Genomic DNA, 22,388 nt, shown 5'->3' with positions numbered 1-22,388 from the left:
AATTTATGCTGTTGCTGTGTATCATTCACCTAACTTGCAAATGAATAGAATATTTTAATCTTGAAGCTGCTAGGCAGTTTACCAATCCAGTACTACATCTACTTAGGAGCTGTACAGAAAAAACAGCTTTAAAATAAAACTAAAGACCGTGAGGAAGCTGAAGGAAGGGGAAGGAAGAAGACAGAAAACCATTTTAGAAAATGCAGACTCTGAAATCAAGTGTATCATCCAGGTGTCTACAGCGTGAGCAGGGGCAGATGTGATTGTGTAGAGTGTGATAACAGTTCTTTTTCTGTGATACTTGTTCTCTATCAGATATGCTCGTGCCTCCCTATTATATTTAGACGTGTACTGCAGGCAATTTTAGGACCACTTTAGTGAGCATGTTTTCTCTCTTAAAGAATGCACAGAGGGTAGTGTAAGATGTGAGATAAAGAGAGCATTAAATATAGAAGTGCTTTACTGCTTTAAGTCCATAAAAGTGAGTCAACAGAACTTCCTCCTCTTAGAAGACTTTTCTTCTAACTTGTTTTACTTTACACATGCTACATGTCAAATGTACCTAGAGAGGAAAATGATTTTTTTCTGTGGCTTGTTTTATTTGCTTCTTCATGGCATCATGTGCATTTGTGTGAGGTGAGTCCAGTGAGCTGCCCAGACTTTTACCTGGTTATGTTTATATTCAGAATAACTAGTGTCATTAAGTACATACTAGCCTATGGGTAGGGAAAAAAGTAGCATTTTTAGAAAGTCTGTGAGTGATTTAGTAAACAGTATCTCACAGTCACTTAGATGCCTTCTCAAATTTTCGGTTTAGTTGCTTATAATGTAAATCATTTGATAGTTTTGAACTGAAATCAAAGTTGTGAGTTGACTTGTCCTAAATGGTGAGTTCACTTTAGAACTCTTTGTTACTTTGAGAATGATCAGTGATTTTGGGTATTCAATTTAACACCTTAAAAGGGCCTGACTTAAATTTTTTTGAAGGAAGTATGATTTTAAAAGAACTTAGTGTAGCTATTTCTGACCATCCTGACTCATTACTTTTGGAGCAAGACTGTCTGAAAAGGAGGATAGTATCCTTTTTTGTGTGCTGCTTTAGCGTGGAAAGGTTTCCTGAAATAAATAATTTTTGAAAAGAACAAGAGAGTGGCTGGGTGGGGATGAAGAGAGTGGGCATCTAGTGCTATATCTACTGGTTTGTTTTTTAAAAAAAAATCTATATTTTGATGAAAAAAGTATTACAGTTAGGATGAAAAACTTTTTATATGTCATTTTATAATAAAAGCTTTGTGTTGAATGAAGTGTTTCTCATGGCTTTCCCAAGAATGCTGACACTCTATATACTGAGTAAAGTGAAGAATTTGGAAAAGGAGCTGGCAAATGAGAGACGCTGCTGAGCTACTGAAAGGAATGGGTCAGGGGTGCTCACTGCAGAAACCTTGAGGGAAAATAATCTATTCTGCTTTCAATCTATTAGGACTGCTGCAGCCAGTCAAAAGTTGAAGATGTGGATGCAGAACTCAGGTCATTTCTGATGGAGAGATTTCTATCTGCTTTCTCCAGGACCAAATTTGATAGCTCACTCATATTTTAGCCATCAAATTTTGGGGGAGGGGAAGGAGGAGAAGATTCAAATCTTTGTTGAGCAGGTCATTGTCATGTATTTATTTTGCAGAGAGGAATAAAAGGATGGTAATTTGCTTGTTCTGCTGTTCTAGTGAATTTTCTGATGTACATCTCAAGTTATTTGTTTACATTATTTCATGTGGCTTTTTGTACTGCTTAGAAGATACTATTTCTAAACTATAGCAAGAGGATATGCATGAAATCTGAGCTTCAGTGGGAATTCTTTCCCTGACTTTACAGTAGAGTCAAGATTTCATCCTCAGTACTACTCATTTCTACCTGCATAAAATGTTGTGGTCCCAATAGAGTGAAGTTTATTGTTAGATTAGCATTTACTGTAAGATTCCGTGCTCAGTGGATTACAGATATTGAAAGGTTTTCATTATTTTAAAGTGATTCCTTTCTTCCTGATGATCATAAATAACTCTCTAGGGGGCTCGAAACCAAAGTCTGCTGTTTTCTTCCTATCTTTTTGTACACACTTTTGTTTCCCTTTACTGCATACATATTTATTTTATTGTTGGGGTTGTTCAGAAGAGTTATCGTAATGTAGATCAGATGGTTGATTAAACCACAGCTGGCTTTTAAAAATATTTATAAAACCCCAGCATGCTTTTAAAAAGAAAACACGTAAAGAGTTCTATGAATTCTGAAAACAAATATACAAAATACAGTATGGGGAATTGTTCTTTTGCTCTTCTGTGTTAACTTTCATAGTGTTTTGGTAGCAGTTTCTATATGAATAGAAAATATTAGATATTGCATGATATTGCTAATCTCCTATTCACTGCTCCTTTTCAAATAATTTTACTGCAGGAAACGGAAGAGGAAATGTTAGGTAGGAGGAGCAGTGGATTTCAGCCACTCGTACTGCGGCTGTTAGTAACTGGTTGCCTGGCAAGCAAGGTTATGTTTTCTGATGTTGTGATAAACTGCTGTTTTTAAGACGCCAGATTTGGCCCAAGAATCTGAGTGGGGAATTTTATCCCAATAGTTCATATAATCAACTGTGAAAACCTCCTGTCAGTTGTTTTCTGCTTCCCTGCCCATCACAAAGCAAGATGCCATCACTAGTCGGAAATCTTCTTCCAGATGGTGTACGTAGCTTTAATTTTGAGTTTGTCTGATGAAAGGAGTAGTGAATGATTAAGCACTCACTAAGGTAAGCTGTAGCTTGTGACTATTGTTTTCTTGAGTAAATAGAGCAAGGTGTTTAATCAAGCAATGAAGGGCCAGAAACATGTAGCTATACAAATCTCAAATGTCACGATACTACAGACGTTGCTAATGCAGTCTCGTCATTTGAGCCTGTCACTTCACCAAAGTACATGGTGTGAAACAGTCATTCTAATTCTCTGCCAGGGAGCCATAGGAAGGCTCAGACACTGCAAACAACTGTATGCTTCATTTACCCATGTGAATACTTCCAGTGACTTCAGTGGGACTAACTACAGAAGTTATTATATCCGTAATCCTACGATTTGAGTGTGCATTGCAAATTGCCTTTCAGTGTTTGTAAGGACCAGTGCAGAATGCGGAGGTTTGCATGTGTTTGTCATTTAATCCTACCTAGGCAAGCACAAAGTGATGTTGCAGTGGCCTGTTGGATTTTTTTCAGGAAACACTATACTTTATACCTTGTTCCTGAGACACATATATCTTTCTGAATGTTTAGAGAAATGTATATGCATGAGGAGAAATTAAATAAAATAGTGAGTTAAAATGAAGACTCTGCTGTAAAAAGGTAGTAAACTTGGGACTAATAAATCTTGATAAAAAAGCTTTTAGTCAGGTTATAGGTCCCTCAGTTTTGCCATTGTTTCTTTAGGTCCACTCTCAGAAAAATAGCTCAATTGCCATGAAAGAATGATGCCTTTCTGTCCCTCTTCCCTCGGATAGTTTGGCTGCCAAGTAATCTATTTTTTACAAAGTGAAAGAATGGAAGAGCGTAGCTATGTATCTTTCTGCAATGATCTGAGCAAGGTTCTCTACAGACCCTCAGAAGTGGCCCTCATGCCCTGAAGGGCCAGGGATAGAAGAGAGAAAAGCTGTCATGTACATCTCTGAGCCCTCCCAGGGACAATTAGGGCCTGTATAGTATCTGGTATTATACTTGTTGACCATATAACCAAATCTTAGCAAAATGTATTGTGTGTCTTTTAAAGTTTCTACTCTCATTTATGTCAGTTCAGTTGTTTCATCTTTTATTTCTTTCAAACTACATGATCAGCTGCTAAAAGTCTCCTAGACTTTTAGAAGAAAAGCTAGAAAAGCAATAGATACATATATAGGACATATTGTTCCCGCAATATGTCCTTCCCCACCAGTCAGCTCAAACCTCAGCTGCAACTTCTAATGTTTTCCCCCCACAAAGACAGTGGGGAAGGTCTGAAGAGAGCCCTTGTGTGATTATTTAGCAAACGGTATTGCCTTTTCTTAATTTTGGCAAGCTCTATAATTTAGCCTGTAAGCATAAAACGCATGCCTCCGAAGCACTTTGTCCTCTGTAACGGGACGCTGGAAAGATCCTGGAATCCTGAACGGTTAAAGTGTGAGACAGATTCCATCCTCTAACCAGAGTTTGAAAGGGGACAGACAAATCTTTCGGTGAGAAGAAGAGCCCGTGTATAGTGGCACTTTCTTTTCTACCCATTTACCTGGGACACAGGTGTACTAGAAAAGATGAAGTCAAGACTGTACCCCAGCAAGCACACATGCACATATTTTAGGTTGTGTTAGGATGCCAGCCTGTCAGGTATGGTGTGCAGGAGGTGCTTCCCAAGTAGCTAGGCTATCCCCTCCAGTACGTCTTGGTAAGAGTTCGGAGCACAGTTACAGTTAATCCCTAAGTAAATAATACACAAGAACAAAAAAAGTCCACTTGCTGATTAAATATAAGACCATGGGAAAATAACATGAGAACTGGGTAAACAGACCGTACACAGAGGAAAACTGTAAAACTCTGAAATACCCTGTTTGGTGGAGAAAGATGCCTGATGGCTGTGATATCTTGTGGGGATTAAAGACTAAAAATGGCTTGAGGCTTTTCACATAAGCACAGTATGTTCAGAGGGAAGAATACTTTCAACCTTGGCTCCAAATATTGAAACTAAATTTAAAGAGTAGGATTTTTCAGAAATGTTGATGAATCCATAAGCTATTGAAATGCTTTCTGTGACCTCTGCTAGAAAAAAAACAAAGTAAGCATTCTCAAAACTGTTCAATAATTAAATGTGTGTTTGAAGTGATTTTTTTCCCTGCCTGGCTAAATACACGTTTAAATTGAAAGTTATATAACCCTGTAGAAAAAAAAGGCTATGGCACAGTCTAATCTCAAATTATGTGCAGAATGGTGACAGCCAAGATCACCTTAATACAGCTATTTTAGCCTTAATGCTGTGTGAGTGCTCTTTGCTCATCTTGAAGAATTGCTGCCTATGAATTGTAAAATACTAGAGCAATTTTTTTTGTGTTTGCAGCTCCCACTAACAATTTTGGATGGTATAATTGAAGGACAGACTTGGCTGACCAGGATCACATTTTGGCTTTGCTTTATGTGAAGTGTGCATGTTATTGTGAGCTGTTTCACTGAAGGCTGTCTCCGAGAGCCTTGTTTAGAGAGAGATTTCTGGAAAAAAAGAATTGGCAGAGGATTGTGAGAAGAAAGAAGAAGGGGGATGTGTAGAACGGGGATAGTTACAGACTATTCCACTGAACTAGAAAAACAGGAATTTAGGATTGGATCTAACCTTTTTTAGCATGCGGCTAATGTGTGGAGGACAATGTTCTTCATACACTATTGCTGTTCTGGGGCTGTTGCACCAGGGAAACACGTGTGATACAAAGACAAAAGAGAGAGCTCAAGAATATACAGCATTGATGGGCAGGGGAGGAATCAGTGTGGAAACCAGGATTTTTATTTCATAAGGGATTTTGAGTTATTTCCATTTTGAAGTAGAATATCCCTCACTTGACTTGAAACATTTTGCTTTGATAAAAACCAGGTTGTTTTGCTCCTCTTTCAACTTTCAAAATATTTGAAAATATTGCAATAGAAGGGCATTCCAAATGAGAAATCAAAACATCTTATTCTGAAATTTCAGTGTTCTCAAAATACTGGCTTTAAAAATTTTTTTCTTCTTTTAAATTCTTTAACTGAAATGGTCCCATTTCTGCTACATGGGGGGTTTTTTGTCTGCTTTAGTTTTGACTTTGTTTGTTTGTTTATTTATATGTATATTTTTTGTAGAGAAATATCCAGACTGAAAAAGCTCACTTGGACACTCTGATGGCCATACTCCCAGTTCTGTAAACTTCAAGTGGTACATACACATATACACAATTCTCGGAATTATCATTTTCTTAAACTAGTCCCAAAACCCCAATAAATGTTAGCTGAGGCTTCAGTAATATTACAAGATTCGTCCTGTTTCTGACCATGTCTGTGGAGCTACAAGGCTGTTAGGTAATCACTTGCACTGAATAGTCACCATTATTTTTAAAGCCAAGCTTGGAGTGCTTGTACCTCTGACTCAGGACCAGCCTAGCTGCATCTCAAACCATTGCTCTTCAAGGCATTTGACTTTATTTTACTTCAGTTTCTTCCCAAATTTTATTGAATATTATTCTTACAGTTACCCAGTTGCTCCAAACAGAATTAGGCATCTGCTGTCTTTAAGTTTTCTGACAACACATGTCAATATTTTATCTCTACCCCATACAATTGTATATAACTGTATCTGTCCTTCATTTAGCCATGCTGCGTGCCATCTCCTGATCATTTAAATGTATGTCATTTCTGACAAATCTTCTCCTACAAAGTAATTAGCAAAATCATTAGATTAAAAAAGAAACACAAAAAAAACAAAAGGAAAAGCTCAGTTTTTAAAATGAACCCATTTAAATATGTGGTTATTAAAAAATGTAAAAACGGTAGAAAAACACTGGCTGCAGCCGTTCTCCACTGTACGATGACTACTATACCTGTTGTGCTGATGCTGAAGGCGAATTAATTTCTTTTTCATCCTTACTATGGTGATCCTTAGAAATCTGAGGGATTAAAGATCTATGACTTTTCAGCATTTTTTGGCTATGAAATGATTCATTACACACGGACTTTTATTTTTTTCTGTACATTTGATTAAGTAAGAATAGTCAGAAAAAATCATGAAACAGAGTGTGACTTTTGTGACTTAGGAGAAGACGAATATCCACTGATCTGCCTCTTGAAGATAATTATGCTTTCTGTATTCTTTTGAGTACCTCTGGGTTTGGTTGTTTTTGGGGTTTTTTTAAATAAATCTAAAATTTAAGTGAGATGAATCTTACCTCTTGTGTTTACTGCCTTAATTTGTCTAGCCATGAAATAATTGTTGCTCCTTAAGCTTTTGGCATGCTTTAACATGGGCAAGATATATGGGTATGCAAATCTCTCTTCTAGAGAGACTTGCATTTGCAAGTCAATTAAATGGGTACATGTCCACATCAACAACTGATTGCCTCCTGATGCCAAAGCCTACCTGTTTTAAACAAATGGAACGTAGCGTTAATATCAGATATGTCTTCTGTATTACAAAAGAAATCAAGGAGCATTTCCCATTTACTGCTACACTCCTAAAAAGTAGGTATGGCACTTAACATTGATGGTTTGGATTTGAACTCGCATGTAGAGCCAGAGATTTGGTTTGTTTCTGTTCCTTCTCAAACTGTTAACTCAAAAATTTTTGTTAACCATTATAAACATTTTAAATGCTTTTCTGAGATCTTGCTCAATGCCGTCGCTTTTCTAAACCCAGCAACTTGCCAAAACAGGAATTTCATATACTGGCTAAAACATCTTGACAAGCTAAACATTTTTTAAAAGCGGAGTAGGTGGACTTAGTTGACTTACTGCCAGCTGCAGTATCTGTACACTGTCGAAGAAGATAAGCCGTGCTACATAGAGTGGATTAAGGCTGGTGCCAGGAATCTGCAGATTCTGGACCTGGTCTCATTTCTGCTATTAAGTAGTGTCGTGTCTTGAGCAAGTCACATCCTTTTCGTCTGAGTCTGTTCCACTGTCCATGAATTAGGGACAGGATTTACCTACTTCTTTCAAAGAAGGATATTTATTTTCCTCAAGATTTGAGGGTGTAAGCCCTAAGGATTGTGACCTGCACCTATGCATGTGCATTTGGCACACATTAAATTGCTCACAGCCTCTAAGCAGGAGTGGTCCTGAGCAATGAAAACTTTGGGGAAGCTTTTTCAGTTTGAGGACAGAATAGAGTTTTGAACTGCAGAAAATCTGGTAGGTTTGGTCAAGTTTCAAAGTTTTAGACTTTGATTATGCTTTCCATAAGTAACTGACTGAAATAATTTAGTTTCTTTTTGTCTCTCTTCCACGCATACTGTGGTTGGCATTAACATCTCTGAAATAGGGAACTTGAAACTTCCTTCTGGTGATGTTACGATTCCAGTTGCATCTCAGTTATACAACATAAATGCCTAAAAATACAAATGCTCAGATCTTTCTTGGGCAAACTTGAGAACAACAGCAGTGAACAATTAGCATCTCCAGAATGCAGAATTTCAAATACTGATAACCATCCTACTTTTTCACTCTCTCTTTGTCAAAATGCTAGCATGTATACCAACATGCAACTTAAATTCATTGATTTTTTAAAACATGGTTTTGTTTACTGCTTCTGTGCAAAAGGAATTCAGCATTATCTGAAATGCTGTTATATTCTTGACCACTACATATGACCTAAAAGAGCTTGAAGATTCTTAAAAACTGATGCAATCAATTTCTTGGCTTTGCCACTTCTAGCATATGCTGGCTCTTTCTGGATGTCAGAGTAAACAACTTTATATATAGCTCATGTTTCTTTATAGCTTTGAACTCTCCATAACTATCTTTTGGATACTCAGCAAACCATCCACATTCTCTAAAGTCTGTGACACGTTACTTCTCAAATTCTGTATGTATTACCCAGAGTTTTGTTTCTGTAATCTCTTCTCTCTTTCTTTCTGACACATTTTTCTTCTATATTTTCACTCTCCTTTTGTACTCTGATATATGGTTTTTTAACTTTGAGGGCTGGATGCTACACTCTTCAAGGCTTAGCTAGAAACAAAAGCAGAAGTACTTCAAAATAGCCATATTCAAAACAGAGTAATCTTTTGAATCCTTTCTAGTACTCCAATTGTTTGCAGATAAAGAATAAACCATGGTTTGAATCTGACCAACAGCTTTCACCTTTATCAGAGTTTCAATTTACTTCACACCTTCACAGGAGGTGGATACAGCAGAGAGCCTCAAAGGAACAAGATAAGGATAAATGGTAGCAGTCAATATGGTAGCTACCATTTATAGAACATTAGGTGCATAATCACTGCAAATTTTGTTGCAAATATCCTTTGAGAATAGAATGTTAGAGAAAGATTCACAAAAACAGGTTAGTCTGGGATGTTCAACCTCAGGGTGAGATGAGAGAAAGGTGCCAATGGGGTGTTATGAATAAGATTTTTTTTTTTTTAAGTGTATATATAAGCTTAGACATTCAGAAAAAGAACAGTTTTCATTGTACCATGCCTAGATCTCAAGTATAACTATATTTGACAACTGAAAAGATAGCATTTGTGTCAAAAGCTATATATACTATAAGACCAAAGTCACAAATTTGCCTCCTAAAATGAGTAGTGATTTTGGAAAATGCTGGCCCAGCTAAGAATGGAAATTTACATTGTTCTTTCTTACTCTGATTATCCCCCTGCTCAAAGTGGAGGCCACTTTTAAATACTCCTCTTGTCTAGAAAGATCACCTGCTTAGCAAGTGACGAAGGCCGAGCATTTTGAGAATCCAAACAGCCAGTATGAACCAGAGCTAGATTTCCAGTTCACAGAAATCCTTCTCTGTGCCCTATAGCTGCCTAGTGATGTTTAACAAGCAGTTCTTGAGAAAAGATTTTCCTTTCTGGGTGCACAACAAGTTATGCAAGTGGATATGTAGCATCTTGTGAAAGAGAAGGTTCTCCTTTGTCTGAAATGGACTATCCGACAGCTTCCTGTCCTTCACAGTTGTTTATTTTATTTTGTGGCAAAGCCATGTATTTTTGCCTGATCACATTTGAGTTTGAAGATGGCAACCGAGGAAACATTAGCAACTTTTTTCTCTTCAAAACATACCATCGGTCTATGAACATTACAAAAACAAACAAACTGCCCCCCCCCCAAACCCTGAATATGTTTTAGAGGCTACTAAACAAAACATACCAACTACTGAAACCCAGCCTAAAAATAAAGAGTATCTTTTTTTCTTGATGAGCCAGAAACCAGTGTAATCTGTCTGGTAGATACACAAAAAGCTTATCTAGTTCATTTCATGTTCATCTAAAGTTGATCCACTTAAATATTTCTTCCATTAAACAGCCCACTGCTGCTTTTTTCTGGTTGGAAAAAGTTCAGTGTTACAGGAGAGAGATTTTATGCTCAGAGGACCTGGGATTAGAAGAACAATCATTTTGATATTGGAGATTTGTGTTTGGAGGCAGATTGCTTTTGAGCATGTAGAGAATTTTTATGCTGACATGCGTCTTGTGTTATGAAATAATTTCAAACTCCAGGATGGTAGCAGATGTTATAGTCCAAAGAATCAAAACTGTTGGTTTTGGATAAAAAAATCTTTCAGTGTTATTAGAAAACAGAAGAAAGCACATGGCATAATAGGTCAATTTAATGGCACTGTTTGCAGTAAAGCTGACATTTCAGGCATAATCTGCAGTGCTCACTTGAAGTAGGCCATTTTGCTGGGCACAGGAGGATTTGATACATTCTTTTATATTACTGTGTCAAATTGGATTAGAACATAATAAAATGGAGAATGCAAAATAAAGGCCTTTGGGATCGCTGGTTATGCAGTGTAATAAGATGCACAAGGAATTAAAATGAATGTACTCTTCAGAAGTATGACAAACTTGTCATGTGTAGTTGCGTGGACCTTCCCTGTTTCTAGTACGTTTCCTTGGTTTATCCCTCCTGTGCTGCACTTTTTGTCGATTTACATCGAGTGAATTTCCTTCAGTAAGTTTGCCCAGCATTTGTCTGTTTTGTAATTATTATTTGAAACAACAAGACGTTCAAAGATAAAATGACTGAAAACCTGCTACAGTTGATACAGTTCCTGTTTGCAACCATGAAGTGCCCAATGGTGCTCAAAACTTTGCTAAAATTTATTTCAGAGATTCACTAATACTGCCTGCTGGCCTGATCTGGAGTGCAGCCACAGGAGTATTCACTTCAGCAGCTTCACTGAGTAGCCTGTAGGATTCAGCTTCTGCTGTCAGTCTGTGATATATCTCAGCTACACAGACAAGAAAATGTGCTGAAACTTGGTTTCTTAAATGATGCTTGGATAGTTTCTCATAACTTTATGGAGTAAGTTCTAACCTTTGAAATTTTGGAAATGTTAATTAGTAAGCTGAGTATTCCACACTTTCATTTATCTGATACTCTTATCTCAGAACTCACATTACCCAAAATTGGATTGTGTCTCCTATGTACTATGAGTCATTTGCTTTGAAAAGGTCTCTGTTAGCTGAAAACCCAGTGACAAGTCTAGATGGCAGGTCATGTGTTCTGTTTGGATAAACAGGGTTACACTTCACACAGGAATTAATATTAGTAGGAATTAATAAATGATTCATGTTTCAGTCCTGAATTTAATTTCAGAGATTACAGAAAATCTCAATACAAACTGTATGCCAATTGCTTTTGAAATTTGGAAGGGGAAGTGATTAAAAAGAAAATACCAGAGCCAATCTTTTGCCTAAGTTAAAGCATGGAAAAAGGACTAGTACATATCAAAGTAACTCCAGCGTGCATGTGCATTCAACTTTCAGTTGATTGTAAAACTGAAAAGTTGAGCTTGGTACACTTAATGCTGTACGAAGGCAGGCTTTCACTTGGAATGACTGTCATCTGTTCTGTCAGATTCTTACTTTTCCCTTGCAGTTGAAGAGCAGTAACTTTTCATAGAAAAGCCAGGTTCATCCTTGTCTGACACCGAGTGTCCATGCCCCTGCCTGTACCTTGAGTGAGGGACCTGCTAGTGCTGCTGCTGCAGTTCCATCCTAGTGTGGAAGAGGATTGTGCAGTGGGAGCACAGCACATTCCACACACGAATATTTAACACTAAGAACACCGAGAAATCACCTTAAAACAAGGACAATACCAATTTTCAAAAGGAAATTCCAAACAAAAATTGGATTTAATCAATTTGGTCTCTAACATGGGCATGCTACCAGACCACAGAGGTATAAGGTGAGGGTCTGAATTCAGGAAAGTATTTGTCTCAGAACATCCTTTACTTTTCAACGGCTTCTTACACTCAGCTAAGCATATGCTTAAATGCTTTCCTGAACTGAGGTCTAACAAACTTACATCACTGTTAATGATGTTTGGTTTATTTGACTCCAAAATGTGCACTCCATTTGAGTATGGTTTGACATAGCAAATGAAATATTTACTGACTCTTGGCACTAGTACCTTCACCTTTGTGGGTTTCTGTAATGTATCATTCGCATTGAAGGTCTGTTCTCCATAGGATGCGCGTGATTAATTTCTAATAGCATTACAAGGAGGTTGGCTCATGCTTTCAGAAGAAAGCTCTTTCTTTTCCAAAAGTAATTTTTGTGGTTTTGTACCTAATCACTAATTGGATTCCTGCGTAGAATTTGATACCAGAGACTTTGGGATAACAGAAATATCGACTTACAAGTTTCCCATTTCCCTATGTAACAAAGTGATGCCAAACAAAGAGTTAAACCAATTCAGTGTGTTTCATTGCTTTCATGGAACAGCATTGTCTGAACTCTGTTTGCCTGGATTATAGATGTGGTGTTATCTCACTTTATGAGAATATAGTCTTTTGAAGGACTGAAGATCACCACATAAGAAATCTTGAATCTGCAGTTCTGGCTGATTAATATGCTGTAATTTATGTGGGGGAAACACAGAAAGACAGGCAAAATAAGAAAAGTAGTATTTCCTTAAGTAAGTTTTAGATTAAGTAAGATTAAGAGAAAAACATTCTCCAGCTTTTCTACTCTATCAATCAGCAGGGCAATGACTAAACCCACTATCTCTTACATAAGACATTCTTTAATACATCCAAAGAACGAGAAATGAGGACTGAAAATGTACTGTCAATTTCCTTGGGTTAAGGTCAAAGCTTGAGAAAGAGAGAGAACAGAGTATTTTCCTTCATAAATTTATCAGGCAATTTCAGTTATAATCCGATTAAGGAAATGAAATCAGAAACAAAAAAATTTCAAAAAGAAAAATTATAATACTTACATTGGTGACATATTCAATATCCTTCCAAATATTACATTCCCTGGGAAAATCTGCCAAATCTAAAAAATTATCCACTATCACTTGGCCAATCAAGTCATGCCTGGAGAATCTGTCGAAGTCATACACAGAGAAATGGAGTTTCCTCGCATTCAGATCATTGTATGGGACAGTAAATAAAAAAACTTCATCGAATACTGGATTTAGGGTCTTTCTGTGTACTTTAGTCTGGTGTTTTGTTTTCCTGTCAGGAAGCAGATATATCTTCACGTATGGATCTGAAGTTCCAGAGAAGTCCTTTGCTGGCAGGTTGATGGCCTTGTGTATCTTCACTATCAGCTGCTCTAAATCACAATCATATTTCAGAATAAAGTTCAGTTTTCCACATGTCTTGCTATTACTCCTCCGGCCATCGTCTGTGTCCAATGATCTTTGTTTATATAGCTCTGGCTTAATGCGGCCAATCCTGTGAGTTGCTCGTGTTTCTGAACCTGCTGGATGTTGAAGTCAGGGTTGGAGAGGTTGAGCTGTCTTCGGATTGAATTATGCCTGAAGTGAAAATGAAAGAATTGAAACAGATTGTGTTGAAGATGATAAGAATCTGTGCACACACACACTAAAGATCCTGTTCTCATTTGACATATTTTTGTAATGTACGATGGGGTCAGATTTTTACTCGCATAAAGTGATAAAGCATGATACCCAACAGTTGTGAGAGCTCACCTTCAGCATTAGACTGCTAATATCACATAATTTTCTGTTCCTATGTCTCAAGCTAGTGGCATGCGCTCTTCAAACCTGGCAGAAGAAAGTGACAAATGCAAATTCATGGCCGTTGCAAATCCAAAGGATCTGCCTTATTGGCAAGTATAATGTGATAAGATAAGAACTGTAGCTGTTCTTATCAGTTACCATTTTCAACTGAATCCTTTGGATTAATGCCTGTGAAATGAGTTACATTATGTAAATGGCAGCAGGATCTGGCTTGTTGATTTCTGGTTCTAAGGTAAAGCTGGACAAAGGAAAACACTTCCTGACATCTCTGCCTTGTAATTACTTGTTGATCTCTACGACTACTTCATTTACAAGTGAGCTGTTCTGGTCTGAAATGGCTTGTTGACCACCCCAACAATTGTTTTGTTTTTTCTCTCATACCTGATATAATAAGCTCTGTGGTACTTTGGCTGAAAAGCTCCTTTAGTTTCATTACTCTGAGGAGAGAAAGTTGCTTTTAGCTTCGGTCCAGTGAAATTTATTACCTGGAGTCACTCAGTAATTGTGATTGAAATTTCCACTTCATGAGACAGTAACAGAAATCAAATTTGCAAACCCTGTCAGAGTAGTGGGATGTGAAAATTGGATTAGGTAAAATCCTAATCTTATATGAGTTGGATTCCACTTTTTTGTCCTATTCATATGCAGCAATCATTCAGTGTATTGGAGTACCATGAGCTGTGGTTGAACATAGAAAGAGCACGTGGAAAATGCTAGCACAGGATTAGTCCAAAGCTATTTACGTTGAATGTAATCAGCAATAGTTCCTCTGCTATCATTGTTTATTCATTCCTTGTAAATATGTGTTTATGCATGCTTAAAACAGGAACAGCCTCTTATATACTATCCTAATTTTTTTCTCTTGTTACATAATAAATACATAATTTTATAGCTATACATTAGTCATTTCCATGATAAAATATTATCATGTCACAAAAAAAGATTTTTATTGTTCAACCCTTAAGCTCCTCATCACAGTGGGATGTGCAGAATATTCTGGGGAGGAATAAAAAGGAGGGCACTGGAGAGACAGCTTAGCAAGGATTGTAGCAGGGGCAGGTGCCTGTTTCTGTGGCCACACAGGAAAGCCACAGCTGGCTACCCAGTTGTGCCAGAAAGCAGCAGAGACAAAGGTGAACAAACAAGGAAGATGGGCCCCTCCTGCTCAGTGAAAGAGTCTTTTGGAGAAGACCTGGGCAAAAGTAAGGTGCAATGAAAGAGAGGAGTAAAGAGCAAAGCCTGTATCAGCAAACGGTATAGGGTAGGGGTGGGACCTGGACAAGTCTTGCCCTTGTGGATGGAGAGCCAGTGTAACACCTGCTGGAGAGAGCCAGACTGGGAACAGTTGGCAGAAGAAAGATCTGCAGAGATTGACAGGAGTGAAGACATTCTCCCTGCACTCAGGATGCTGAGGCAAGTTCTTTTACAGATTGGGATTGCTGCTGCCTCTTGTGAGATGACTACGCTGTGGTGATCCTGTGCATTTGTCATTTGATTAAGTATCAGAATTGCTGCCCTGTTGTAGCAGAAAAAGCCTGTATCTGACTCAATACTTTCACAATATCGAAGACACATGAGAGCTCTCGGTGTTAGATGTCAGATATGAATCTTCCGTTGTTAATGAATCTCATGACATGCTTATTTCCCAGCAGTCTGAAAACACAGCAGCACCAGCCCTGTACTGTACTTCTGGGCTCTTAGTCCTTAGTTGGAAATCAGCCTTGTGTGTCGTAGGGTGCAAGCTTCGGTATCCACAATTATGGCTTTGACCTCCCCATAGATTCCTACAACAATATAAGCCCAAGCCATTCTTAGGTTAATCTAAGGAGAAAGGGCACCTGGAGCTTTCACTACATAGCAATAAGAATGTTCTGGGGACTTCTCAAATTCTTTCTTTCTAAGACATGTTTTGGACAACTGGCAATTACTAAACTGGCTGCTAGCTGCTGTCATCTTACCCATGTTCAGGTGTGCCTGCAGGCAAGAGTCTTGGCTAAACTTGCTCTTCCAGACAGCCAGAAAGGAGGCTAGCAAAGAGCAACTGGGCTAGTGCTGTACCTTCTCCGGCTGAAGTGCATCTGCTTTGACTCAGAAATTTACTGGCTCTTCACGTGCTGATCCTTTTTCTTACTGTGTGAAACATAGTCCTTTTATCACCTGCCCCTGCACACACTCTCACCCTCCCTCTTTCCTCTTCCCTCCTGATCTAGTTCTCCAGTTCCCTGGAGACCTCACTGACTCTTGTTCGGTCACTTTCCCCCCACAGTCATGATTGTGGCTAAAATCTATGATTTTTAATCCCATTTCTAACTCTTGCAAGTGTTTCATTAGCTTGCCCTACTTTTCTTCTTTGGCTGTTTTAAGAATCTTTGAGGAGATATTACTGAGTGTTCAGCACCAGTGCTAAGTGCAAATGAATATGCTTTACAAGCTAAATCTAGGCTGTTCTGGTGCTTTAAGGGACACACAGTGCTCTGTCTTGTCCAGCTTCTGAGGGAGAGGCACAAATGAGACAGTAGTTGATAGAAGAGTTGAATAGCATTGTGACCCTGTTCTTTTAACCTAAGAGGTCTGTGCACCTCAAAGAATAACTTTTGTGTAATTTTTTTTAAAAAGAATGTGGCAAGTAAATTACGCATTTTTAATAGATCACTGTACTGGATAATCAAGCCGCGCTCTTTTGACTGTATCTGTAGTCATTAATATCAGAGAGAAATTGGAGTTACTGACCGAGCAGAAGAGGTTGGTTCAGTGATCTGGCGATGCATTCGCACATTGTGTACACAGTTCTCCTTCGTTCCTGCCTGAGCATCTAATGGAATATCAGGGGAGGTGTGACTGATCTTCATGGAGGACTCCGGATAGGCTGTAGGCTGACCCAGATAATCCTCACTGTAGTCATGGTCATTGGTCTCTGTATCTGTGTAGTTCAGTGATTCTTGTTTGTTGTCTTTGTTTCCAAACGGCAGACCACGCTCTCGCCAAGGGATCCAACAAAGCTTCCAGGATACGAACAGAGAGACACCAAACAGAGCAAGACCACAGGCTGTGACAACTAAGGAGAGCAAGCTTATTGAGATATCTGCAAACAAGAAAAACACATGCATGTCACATCTTTGTGCTCTTTGGAGCTCTGCATCTCCAAGGCATACAATATGTGAAGTAAACATCTCTGAATTGCAGATCTACAAAAATTAAATTCTGGTCCCTGCAACAGTCATATAATAGAAACATATTAAATGTTCTATTCTATTTTTTCCCCCCAAGAAAAAAATTAACCTTGTTTTGAATTCAGTATAAGGCTTATCTTGATAGAACTTAGTTTATATTTTTCCCTCCAAAAGCTCGGTGGGATGAAGGTTCATTCTAAGTATGAAAAGGGCTGTTCACTTGTTCATTCAAATTTCTACTAATGAAAGAGCAGTGCCTGCAATACATTTTGTCTTTTCTTTATTTTCCTTTTATGTAGCGCAGTTTCCTCCACCTCCTTTACCAGATCTTGCTATTTTCTCTTCCAGAGACTGTATTATACTTAAACACCATGAAAATATGCACACATGCACATATGTGACATGAATTTTTTTTAGGTATTCAACTGAAGTATCTTGCTTCATTATTTTAATTCTCTTCCTTCTAATCTTAGACTCATTCTTATCTTTGCAAATTATTTTGGACTATCAATACATGGCTTGCTATAAATAATTCAGTTTATGGACCAATATCTCTTCGAAACTGAGGTTTTTCTAGTTTTTAACTCCAAAAGCTCTTTTTTCTGTTTCCAAACTTCTGGTATAAAAAGTAATGTGGAGGTGAGTTTTCTGTTGTTTTTCCCCACATTCCTAGCATTATCCTACTCCATAATCATACCGACACAAATAAGTTACAACTGGGAGAGGCTTTTTCTCTGTTTTGCTTTGTTTTAAGTTGCATGTTGGGAAAGTGACTCAGTGGAACAGCTGTTTTTATAGTTACAGTGTTTTTGAAATTAGTTTCTCTGTGGATTACACAATACATCATCCCTTAAACACAATTAGTAAGAATTCTATTTTACTGCCTCAAATTATAAACACAATCTGATCAAAGCAATTTTTCACACTGCGTGTAGGTTCAGAATGTCAGGCTGCATCTCTCTAGCTGCCAGCCAACCTAAATTTTCAAAGGATGGCATGAGGTTGAAATGTACTGCTCCTACTAGGACAATTATTTAAGAATGACAATTCAGATGAAACAGCCTCAGTCAATTTGAAAAAAAAAAAAAAAAAAAAAAGAATATTTTTCAAAAAAGTGGAAAAGTCAATACCTTCTGCCCCTGCTGTGAGTCTCATTCTCACTAGCCAGACAGATTAAATTTCTGCAGAGGGGTGAGTGACACTACAATCAGTTTCACACAGGAGCTGTCCAGTTTATTTTGCATGCCAAAAACCAATTTTAAACAATTTTAGCCAGCATGGCCCTTTCTGTCCTTCTCCCAGTCATATGAAGACAAAGCTCACTAACGGTGGGGACAGCACAGCAGCTGTTTGGAATTATAGCAAAGAGTTTCAGAGCTGAAATTAATTAAAGAAATTCCTCCTGTGCATAAAAGGCAATTTAGGAGAAAGTAGAATGGTGGTTCTTGATATTTTTGGAATATTTACTGATAAACAAGCCTGGCAGTGGAGGCAGAGCACAACCTCTCCATTTGATTAAAAAGCAGAGGAACTGGGATGCAGTAGTGAAAGAAGACCTTCAGAATAAAGCAATTTGTCTTGGATTCCCTGGAGGAGAAGGAAGAAATACATCAGAGGTCTGCAAAAAGGTCACTTTTTCAAAGAACTGCTTCAAGTAAATGATCCAGCATTGCAAGAAATGAGAAATTGGGAGTTGTCAGAACCAGCCAGAAGACTACAAGGTGAGAACAGGAGACTGCCCAATGCCAAAGATGTGTGAAGGTGAGGAACAATTTGAAAGGTAGACCAACAGTCCCCTACTTTGAGGATGACTTTAGCAGAGGACACAGTCATCTAGAGAACTGACATAATGCAAAAAAAATACCTGAGAGCAATATGAACTACTTTTCATTTGGAGAGTTTGAAGGGCTTTAACAATATACCCCTGCATTTAATAACATCACACTGAGAACCCTTATCTCACAGCTTACTTTCAGAGAAGCTGGGTAATAAACAGTTCAGGGAACTTGCCAAGTCGCAGAATAAGAAGGGATTATTTTTATCATCTTGGTTTTACTTCTTTCTGACTCCTTAGGAACCATTTTTGTGTGAAATTTTTGTTTCTGTGGGTAGAAAAGGGACAATCATGTATCTGTCTTACTTCTATGAAAGACAGTGGGGCTAAAGGACAGTGCTCTATACTGTTAGTTTCATTGGACAGTAATTTTCATATACTGCACACCCGGCTGGCCGTTTTCAGCAACTGGGCAGATCCAGTGTGAATAGCTGGGGTGAGTGCAGTCCCAAGGGAAGAGATTTCTGGCTGCATCCTGGAGCTGCTTTTACATTAGCCATTTGTACTGTTACATACTGTATTTTCTGTATAATTTTTATTCCATCTTTCCAGATGTCTCAGTTTTTCTAAGCCTGTTTATCTGTATTCCCATGAGGTAGCAGTACTCACCTGATGCCAGTGATTTCCTCTGCTTTGTAATGACAGCAGGATAAGTCTTTACTTGTCTGTCCTTACAAAAATCAGACATCTGCAGCACAGAAAGTGTTCCTCAAAAATCCAGCTGGTTCTCAATTCACTCTGCTTTCACAAGAATTAGAGCAATGTGTTTTCCAGAGCAGTATCCGATATAAGTCTAAACTGCAACTGTGAACCAAAGTGCAGGCAAGCACTATAGGCAAGGCTGAGCAGTTTACAGGCAGGCATGGGCTTTGGGAGCAGTCAGGAAAGGTGCTGATGATTTCAGAAGGAACAGTTTTTTTCAGTAGCATTGCAATGTATAAATTCAGTGTGCACATTTTGCCATGTCTTTGATGCTCATCTGTGCTCACTTTTAGCATTTGGCCAGTTCCATTAGTGGTTAACTAATACATCTACTCTCTGTACCTACTCTGCATTGATACAAGCTCTTGATGCTCTGCAACGGAGAATCTCATGAACACAAGGAAGGCCCCTGTGCCACAGGTACTTGCATTGATCTCTTTCCTGGTGCAACCACGATGCCAGCCAAGTGTCTTGAGGTGTTGATATGAATCCAAGTCAAAATTTTATAACTATAGCTTCTTGATCATGGTTGCATAGACCTGAGCTCCCAAATTCCAGCATGGCAGAATACATGGACGGTATTATAGTGTGTTGATAATGGCTAATGTGTTCTGTAGAAAGTAAGCCCAAATTTTTTTGTTAAAAACATGTACTTTTAAAATGGGTTAAAGGAACCAATCAATGCAATTGCATGTGCATACAGTTAATTTTTATAAGCACATCCTCTGCAACGTGCTTTCGTACACCAGTAAAGGAGGCCTTTTGATAGAAAATAAGAAGACAGATCTTCAGGGTGGCCCCAGATTAAACACTCTCGAGACTAGGGAGCTTCATCTAATTTTTTGTCTATTAAGACTGTAACTTCATTGTTAGAGGACTTGCAAGACACTGCCATTACTTCCATGCAGTTATAACAACTCAGTTACTCAGCTGTGGTTTGCAGTAAGCCCACAGACACAGAGGCTCTCTGAATGTCTTGCTTATGGCATGTCTTACAAATATTCTGATGTACTAATCAATTTTTGATCAGGTTTTCATGTTTGAATCCTTTTTACTCTACTGACTTTCAATTTCTTATTAATCTCCTATGCTTATCAGCGTAATTAGTGCATCGGTTCATTTTTTGGTAGCAATGACAAGGTTAAAAACAATGCAGAAATAGCAAGTGAAATAGAATTTTCTACCTATGGATCACATCATCAGTTATTATCACAGACTGGAGAGATGAGAATGGCCTTTCTCTCTGTGACAGATTTTATTACAACCAGTTCTACGACAGCTTTATCAAAAAGACTCTGTTTGGTTATGGAGTCATTACTGGGTCTTTTTAAAAATTTTTACTTGCATTTTAAAGTAGATCTGTTATACAAAAAAGAAAAATCCCATGCTTTATGTCAAGAGAATGTATGATAGGAATATAAATTCTCTTGTCTTCAGATTACCCTATTAAACAGAATCACAGAATCCCCACAGGGGAAGGGACCCTCCAGATCATCTAGTTCAACGTCCTGCTCAAGCAAGCTCACCTAGAGTAGGCTGCCCAGGACCATGCCCAGACAAAATTTCTCCAAAGATGGAGACTTCACAGCCTCTGTAGGCAACCTGTTCCAATGTTTGACCACCCTCAAATAGGCTAATAACATAATTTTATTTTGGTAGGGATAAGATACTAAGTGGGTAACATTTTTTAGATCACTACAAAAATAACAATAAAGCTCTAAGATATAACTGCACTTTGTAGATTATCTAGCAAAAAAAGAAATAAAATTATGCCTCTATATTGCACAGGTTTTTAGTATAGACCTACCGAACGTAAGCTTTTATATTGACTTTGAATGCAATCATAGATTGTTCCAAAAGGATTTGAGTTAGTGTTGAATTTATACATACATATTGCATGTTTCTTGTTCAGTATTGGAGGTTGTAAGACCAAAGATAAATGTATAATGATTCCATTCAAATTCTGACAGTACAAAATTGCAGGCCTGTGACTTGTTTTTCTGGCATAAATGGTTGTGCCTTACCCTCTAAAACTCTGATGTTGAAAAAACTTACCAAAAAATGTGAAATACAGAAATAATAGTGGTGGTTTCGTCTGTTCATATGTGAAACAAGGAATGAATTTTTTTTTTTTCCTTCTTGTGTTTATTAAGTTACCATTTGGATTGCTAAATATTATAGAAAATCAAATATCTAAATTAGCCAACAATGGGAGAGATCAATAGCTAACGCAGATCAATGCATGTGTCCAGATATGCAACTGGAGTTATAGAGTCAAAAGGCATAAACTAAATGATGTGGATTCATCTGCCTCCAAAAGATGCAAATAAGAACAAACATATCAAGAAGAATAAACAACCAGGAATTTCTGATCAACCAGGCATAGACAGGACATTTGATCAAAGGAACTGCTGATCAATAATATAATTATTTGGGTAATGAAGTTGTTGGTTGCCTGGCCGTGATTGGTGTTCTATCAAATGAACTCCTTTCCCAATAAACTGGCTGTAATCTGGTTTAAGTTGAAGCTGAAAGAGTTTTACCAGAAAACCTAACTGGGAGAGTTCTTTTAACAAGTTCTTATTGAAATAAAACAAGCTTTCTTCTCTATGGTTATTTACTCTTCTCTTTTTATCAAAATGAGTATTCAGATATTCCAGCATTATTGTAATATACACATTGATCTATTAGGTGAAGTTTGGCTAGCAAGAAGTGAAATGAAAAAAATGTTTCTCCTTTCATGAAGTTTTTGTTGCTTAGGGGGAGATTTTAAGGAATATGAAGCAGTTAGACATCTAACTTCTTGAAAAACAATGGAAAGATCAGTGCCTGTTGCTTAAATCCTAGTTGTGCTTTTGAAAATCTAAATTGTCTTTCTTTCATGCAAATACATCTATGGAGGGTTAGCCATAATTCAGCTCAGTAATTTCACTGTGAGAGCAAA

The 22,388-nt window shown here is 37.9% G+C and overlaps 1 protein-coding gene across 1 annotated transcript in view; it reads right to left on the bottom strand.

Annotated features, from left to right (window-relative positions):
- The window catches only part of LOC127016950 (synaptotagmin-9-like), a 69,912-nt gene that overhangs the window by 17,257 nt on the left and 30,267 nt on the right, over positions 1-22,388 (bottom strand). Inside the window, 3 exon segments of the mRNA XM_050897791.1 lie at positions 12,968-13,428; positions 13,431-13,513; positions 16,469-16,820. Of these exon segments, the coding sequence (XP_050753748.1) occupies positions 12,968-13,428; positions 13,431-13,513; positions 16,469-16,820 (896 nt within the window).

The sequence above is a fragment of the Gymnogyps californianus genome, chromosome 5 (genome assembly GCF_018139145.2).
Source record: "Gymnogyps californianus isolate 813 chromosome 5, ASM1813914v2, whole genome shotgun sequence".
NCBI classification, from domain to species: domain Eukaryota; kingdom Metazoa; phylum Chordata; class Aves; order Accipitriformes; family Cathartidae; genus Gymnogyps; species Gymnogyps californianus.
This window is presented reverse-complemented; position numbering and strand designations above follow the sequence as displayed.